The sequence below is a fragment of the Mytilus californianus genome, unplaced genomic scaffold (assembly GCF_021869535.1).
Source record: "Mytilus californianus isolate M0D057914Y unplaced genomic scaffold, xbMytCali1.0.p SCAF_1, whole genome shotgun sequence".
Classification (NCBI taxonomy): domain Eukaryota; kingdom Metazoa; phylum Mollusca; class Bivalvia; order Mytilida; family Mytilidae; genus Mytilus; species Mytilus californianus.
This window is the reverse complement of record NW_026262581.1, coordinates 14,885,042-14,892,137: the sequence shown is the minus strand read 5'-3', so window position 1 is coordinate 14,892,137 and position 7,096 is coordinate 14,885,042. Positions and strand designations below refer to the sequence as shown.

Sequence of the window (7,096 nt, the reverse complement as noted above, 5' to 3'; positions counted from 1 at the left end):
CTCTGGTTGAAAATTGTCTCATTGGCAATCGGACCACATTTTATTTTTTTTATTTAGAGGGATATGATAAAACTATATGATAACTGTGTTTTTTTTTAATTTTTATTTGTTTACATTATTACTAACTAGTTAGCAGAACGTATTCTTTCGAACTCGTAACTTTACAGCGCCTTTTCAGAAAACATACCAAATATTGAAGAGATTAATTTGTTTTGTGTTTGCAAAAAGGCGATAATTTTTGTCAATAGATTTTCCACTGTGGCAATATGATTATGTACAGCGTACCCAATGTCACATGTACATACATTAGACGATAAATAAATACTTCATGCTTACTTAGTTTTAACGCCATTTGTAAGTTTTACCTGTCCTTTATCTACATTGTATGTAAATACAAATGGCGACTGATATATTAGGACAACGTCAATATTATTTAGGAATTTTGATTTTATCAATTTTAACTGGTAAGACTTAGTTCATAAATCGTCTTCTTATTAATAATTGTTTAACTTAGTTTTCCGAGATTTCGTATTTTATTTATTTGTAAAGTTAATTTTTGCTATAATTGTACTAGTAGATTAGTTAAGTTTAACTTGAATGAAGTGAAAAGATCAGGTTATCTATCTGCCGGAACACATTGAAATAATATATATCATCGAAGTAAAATTTTTATTGAATAAAGGCAATACCTAAAGAAAGGTACATTTATATAATATTGCATGTCTCAAAAATTACCTTTCATATATAATGTTACATTATTTTCTGTTACACGACTTTACCCAAGCCCTCAAGGAACAATTTATCATATGTAATACATACATTTGTACTTATTATTATATTATTGTATAGTGTTATGAGGTCAATCTACAACGACCATAAGAAATTATTATATAAAATTATACGATTTAGTGTATTTTACTTAGTTTAGTTAAATGTACACGAAAATGTACTTTTCAGATCGAAGGTGTACACAGGACAATAATAGTCCATTCAAAGGTCTATATAGACCACATGACATAATACGTTAACATTATATCAGTAGTAGATAAGTTCCCTGGAATAACCGGATATAACCAATTAAAATTAATCAAAAGAAATGGAGCAAATAATTTTGGAACTTGTTGAAACATCCTCGTTACTTGCAATTTCATTGGGAAAATCTCTGAAAAAATAAAAGTGATCTGACAAAACCAAAACCGGTCATTTCCATCTCTAACCCCGGTTATAGTATACTGAAAATACTACAGGTGTTATTCTTCTTCTTCTTAGATATAGTAGTTAAACTCAATAATGAGTACTCAATACTTGTGCGTTACGTAGGTGTTGGTAATGTCTATTTACAATAAAAGATCAAGGATCAAAAAAGAAAATACGGTGCATGCTGTACAGTTGGTGCAGGATAAAAACATTCCATCATCTAGGTAACCAGTGTCTTGAAAGCTTCGATAGTGGGAGCTTTCACTGTCGATTCCGGTAATTTATTCCAGGCTATTACTGTTCTTGGAAAGAATGAGAATTTGTAGTAATCATGTCTTGGGCTGAAGATGGTGTATGCCATGGTATTGTAGTGTCTTGATGTTCTATTTAGTGGAATTAGGTAAGTATCTGTTGGAATTGCTACTAGTCCATTTACAATTTTGTAAAATAGGCATAATCTGATGTTCACCCTTCGTTGGTAGAGAGGTATCCAGTTAAGCTTGCTTATCATGCTTGTGACACTCGATTCATTACTGTAGTCGTTGAATATATAGCGAGCTGCTCTTCTTTGTACTCGCTCTATTTTGTCAATATTTTCTTGTGTATAGGGGTCCCATATGGCTGCGCTATATTCCACTCTTGGTCTTATAAGTGCATTGACAGCATTGGTTTTTGTTTGTTGTGGAGCTTTTTTGATGTTTCTGCTGAGCATCCCTTGTGCTTGGTTTGCACTGGCTACAATGTTGTTTATGTGTAGGTTCCAGCTAAGGTCATCTTTGTTTGTTATTCCCAAGTATTTCGTGTCTGTGACTGCTTCTAGTTGTTTCCCATGCATGTAATAGGGTTCTTTTATGGGGGTTTTAGATCTTGTTAGGTGCATCACGTTGCATTATTGGCGTAAATACTAATTCAGAACAACAAGACAAGCACGAATCTGAACTCTAGTGCAATAGTTTTTTCCTTCTAAAAATCCGTTTGCTCGGCTTTCAATGAATATATACTGTTGGACTTTAGAAACGCAACACACATTTTGGTATTTTTTTACCAAATCATGCTTGATCCTCATAGAACTACTATTCATGCTTTCCATACTTCCTTATCTTTAGAAAAAGTCAATACCTGACTAACCTGAGGTTATTGAACATACCAGATTTTCGAAGTGACACGAATTTCTAAAAGCGAAATTTGAAATCCATAAATGATTTATTAAAGTTTTTTTATTTCGCGAAACAATTCTTTCAATCCATACTCACACTTGAATCATTAAAAAAATGTTGAATCTTCATATTGCCGGGACTTAGCAATGAAAATCTGAATGAGGCATACGAATTTTGCAGGCAGGAATACGTAAACGTGCTGTTTCTAGACAATTTCACGTCAGAAACTCGTCTTACTGTCCTTACAACAACGGTACAGACAGACGGGATTTGTTGATGACCATCCATTACCCGTTTGATATGTATTGACAACGCCATATCAATAAAATTGGATTATGCAACGTCATTTGCAAGACATGTTTACAGCCTGCAACGTCAACTGCTAGTCTAATCGCCGAATGCCATGCCAGACAGATCCATGCCAAAAATGTTTCCCATATACTGATATGCCAAAGATTCGATTGCAGAAAAACTTTTTAAGCTCTAAATTTTAATCCCCTTAATAGCCAAAACACGATGTAATGCTTGGGACAGTTGCAAAATCAGAAGGTACAAAACAGAACTCAAAACATGCCCAACAGAATTGGTTGACCTTTCTGACAATCATTTTGGCGATGGTTACAGACAGTCATTGCCTTCGGCGGTGACACATTAATTGTTAAGGAGAAAACGAGGGTTTCAGTGCATACCACATGATTTGACGAAAATGACGTCATCAATTCATCTTTCGAACTGCAAACTTTTTTTGTCAATAAAGAAATGAATGAAATGAATGATTATTCATTTATTTTACCATTTAAATTGCATATTTGAAAATGGGAATAACAAAAATAGTCAGTATATAATACAATAGATTTAATTCAAATGAAAAAAGTGACATATTTGACTTTTTCATATTTAAAAAAAAATCTATGTAGGGAAGAGTAATTATTTATCTATTCATTTATTTATTTATTTTACAAATATCATGTACTTCAATTTAGTTTCAAATTAGTCAGGAGATAACAGTTACTGTTTATATGACATTAATTTAACTTGCTTTGTTCATGACAAGGAATGTCAATTTAACCCCGAGTTTATCAAATGGTTCTTTTTTTTTTAACCAAATTCCACTTGCCTTTCAGATTGCTGTAAGTCTGATGAGTGTTCTGACGGCCGCAATTGTTCTGACGAAAACACTGAAGATAACGAGAGCACTTTGTAAGTTTATTCAGTATTTTTCCTTTCGATGAAATATGTTGGCATTAGCTTTGAGTGATAAAATGTGTCCTTTTTAACTTTTGTGATTCGAGTGTCACTGACGAGTCTTTTGTGGAGGATTCTGGTATCTATGATGAGTTTATGGACAGAGGCGATTTAAAGATTACAGAAATTGGTTCGACATAACAAATAGATCTCAAACTAACGTGAAATTAATTCTGAAATTAAAAAACAAAAACAAAAACACGGTGTAAATGTTACTATATTTTCAAGCAAGAAAAATGATTACCCTCCTTCCTTTTGTCATACATGTAAACTCATTAAAGGTTATATACAACAGTTTTTCAACACGTTTTCATTTATTTATGTTCCGTGAGGGCTATACATGTATAACACTACTGAACTGATATTTTTACACATAGTGTCAATTTCCAATCGTAAAAAATAAATCTTTTCTGTGTCGATAAAATTCGTTAAGTATAACTATGTTTAGAGAACTATATAATATTTCAATTCTATACAAAAAGTACGTTGTTTCAAATTGTTTGTTTAAGCTAATATCAAAATAAGAAAAAGAAGTTATTTTAATATGTAGAAAATTGAAATAATAATCATGCTACCGAAGTATGAACGCCAGGAGTTTTTATTTGAGTGTGTGTGTTTATCCTTAAATTTTCGTCGCAACTTTTCAATTAAATCTTGGTCTAGCAATATTCCTTTTTTTTCATAAGTCGTTCTTATCACTCGATTAATCTACATGTAAATCAGATATATACGGAGACATTCTATGTTCATTTGTTCGAACGTAAGAAATCGGTGACAACGGACAATAAAACGACTTTAAACAATATTATTGAAGGAATATAAATTATTTGACCTCTATTTATAAAAGGGACCTCGGTGGCCAAGTGGTCTTAATTTTTATTGTACATATTTGAATTAAATTTTATCAAGAGAAAAAAGAAAAAAAAGTAGTGGAACTAATGTATCACTAGCCTGTCAACGGTGAGGTTGCGAGTTCCAACCTCGCACGTGGCAGGTGCTTAATTGACTAGGATTGCCTTTTTTCCTGCCGAAGGTCGGTGGTTTCTCTTCAGGCACTCCGGCTTCCTCCACCAATGAAAAAATGACCGCCTCGAAAAATCCAATAGTGCTGAAAGTGGCGTTCAACCCCAATTAATCAATCCATTAATAAGACAATACAATATTCAATGCACAACGATTACATTATTCAATGTTAATATATTTTAGCTCTTCTGGAGAATTTGCTGGGATAATAGCAGGCAGTATTGTTGGCGTGTGTCTGTTTTTGATTTTTGTTATCTGTATTTGTAATGCAATAAGGAGAAATACTTCAACTGAACAAGAAAATTATCAAGATAAACCAACAGTGTCATCAGTGTCACATATTAGTAATGGAAATACAACAGGCAAGTATTATGTCATATTATCTGCAAAGGGATGAAAACACATTTTTTTATGAAAATTGTCTTACTTTTTTTGTGATTGCAATGTTTTTGATAAAGTAAGTGAGCAATAATAATAGATATTTCCATATTACCGACTTTTGACTCCAGAATTTTTATTTTTACGACAGGTAACCTATTATGTGGTAGGACCGTCTGGTACTCGGTCAAGTAAGGGCAAATAAAAGAAGTTAAATCAAACTAATAATCGGTGCAATTTTTTTGTGGGGGGACTGTTTTATGTTTTATTTACACGACATAATCATCAATAAGCAACTAATTTATTCCCAAATTAGATCGATTTTAAGTTTGATTTTCAACTTTCCCGTCGAAAAATTATATACTCCGGAGTCAACAGTCAGTAATGTGAAAAAAGTCTATTTAAGAAAGCTTTTGTTCCGAAAAGAAATAAAATATACGTGTAATAAACATCCCCCCCCCCTTTTTTTTTTATCTAATATCATATCCTATAGACCATGTTCTAAAATGTTGAATAATATCCAAGAAAACTTTCTAGAATTGATTCATGTCCCATACCATATCTGGAATGTTAACTCATGTCCCGTACTATATCCTAGAATGTTAACTCATATTCCATACCATTTTCTCGAATGTTAACATATGCCCTATATGGAATGTTAACTCATATCATACACCATGTTCTAGAATGTTAACTCATATCATACACAGTGTTCTAGAATGTTAACTCATATCATACACCATGTTCAAGAATGTTAACTCATATCATACACTATGTTCTAGAATGTTAACTCATATCATACATGTTCTAGAATGTTAACCCCTTATCCTACACCATGTTTTAGAATGTTAACTCATATCCCATATCATGTTGTAGAATGTCCCTTACTGATATATGTACGCACTAGGCTCTTTGGATATTATTTTATGATCTAAAATTTTATATTGCAGAAACTCCAAGGCCAATACAAGAAAATGGGGGCTATATAAATACCGGATTTATCATGGAACCCACGGCACCACCGTACACTGATTTAAGTTCTGCTCCACCTTCCTATGATGACGTCGTTAATGGAGAATTTTGTAAATAAGCGTCTAATGAGTGGACACATACTTCCTGTTAGGAAGTTATAACCGATGACAAAAGTCGATATCATCATATATAAATAAGAACATCATATAAAAATGCAATTCGATATGCTAGACACTACCATCTAGTATTACTTGCCACCAGGCATAGACAACACGCATGTGCCACTAAGTCTACTGCACATCCGTCAGCAGAGTGGACATTTAACGCACGACGTACATTAGATTATCACCCTGGCTTCCGTCTTAAACATGATTTCGGTGTAGAGAGTGCAAGCTCTAGAATATTTATGTTATAGATGATCACAATATCTAGTATAATCAACATAAAAACATTACACTGAGCATTAGGAAATACAAAGGCTAAGGCACGTATAGGCTAAAGATCATTAAATAAACTGCTTCTCGGAATACTTGATATCATATCCGGATACCTCGTTATTGGAGGAGAAATTACATTGAAGTTAATTGTCTTATTAAGAACTGTTTTTTTCATAGTATGCTCTATTATCATTTTAACATAGGTAGGCATTACATTTGTCATTATCTTTACATCGAGCGTAAGCGAGCTTAAACATGTGTACACTTAAAATGCTTTCCCCGTGTTTAACTGAGCATAAAGCATGACATGACATAATTATTTCGATTCTAATATGATGAATCAGAACATTTTTGCTTCGAAGCGGACATAAATCACGTTTATTAGAAAGGTATCTTATTTTGATTTGACGAAGCAAAAACAATCTAGAAATAAAAATGTGTAAAATTTTAAAATGTTTTTTATTTGAGTTCCCAGCGATCAACAGCAAATATCCGTTTTGATCTCCGTTCAGCTGACGTTGCAATGTTAATTGTGACGTTACGCACATACAACCCATGTTTTATTGGAATTAGAACTTGGCTTGTTTACAAAACGAAAGAAGGAGATCTTACTAGAACCAACACGTATGATCGTACCAGTCCTCCAAGGTTTTAAATAAAGACTACTCGAAATTCTATGGATTTAAA

At 32.8% G+C, this 7,096-nt stretch overlaps 1 protein-coding gene across 2 annotated transcripts; it reads left to right on the top strand.

Moving 5' to 3' along the window:
* The first annotated feature begins 323 nt into the window (after window positions 1-323).
* Window positions 324-6,862, top strand: LOC127711133 (uncharacterized). Of its 2 annotated transcripts, none has more exons than XM_052217110.1 (4): window positions 324-464; window positions 3,479-3,554; window positions 4,806-4,984; window positions 5,951-6,862. In XM_052217110.1, exons 1-4 carry the CDS (start codon window positions 398-400, stop codon window positions 6,088-6,090), a joined length of 462 nt encoding a protein of 153 aa, XP_052073070.1. In that variant the 5' UTR covers window positions 324-397; the 3' UTR covers window positions 6,091-6,862. The 2 variants fall into 2 exon arrangements, with proteins under 2 accessions (XP_052073070.1, XP_052073135.1); XM_052217175.1 differs by lacking the exon at window positions 324-464 and adding an exon at window positions 1,232-1,597.
* Window positions 6,863-7,096: the final 234 nt, after the last annotated feature.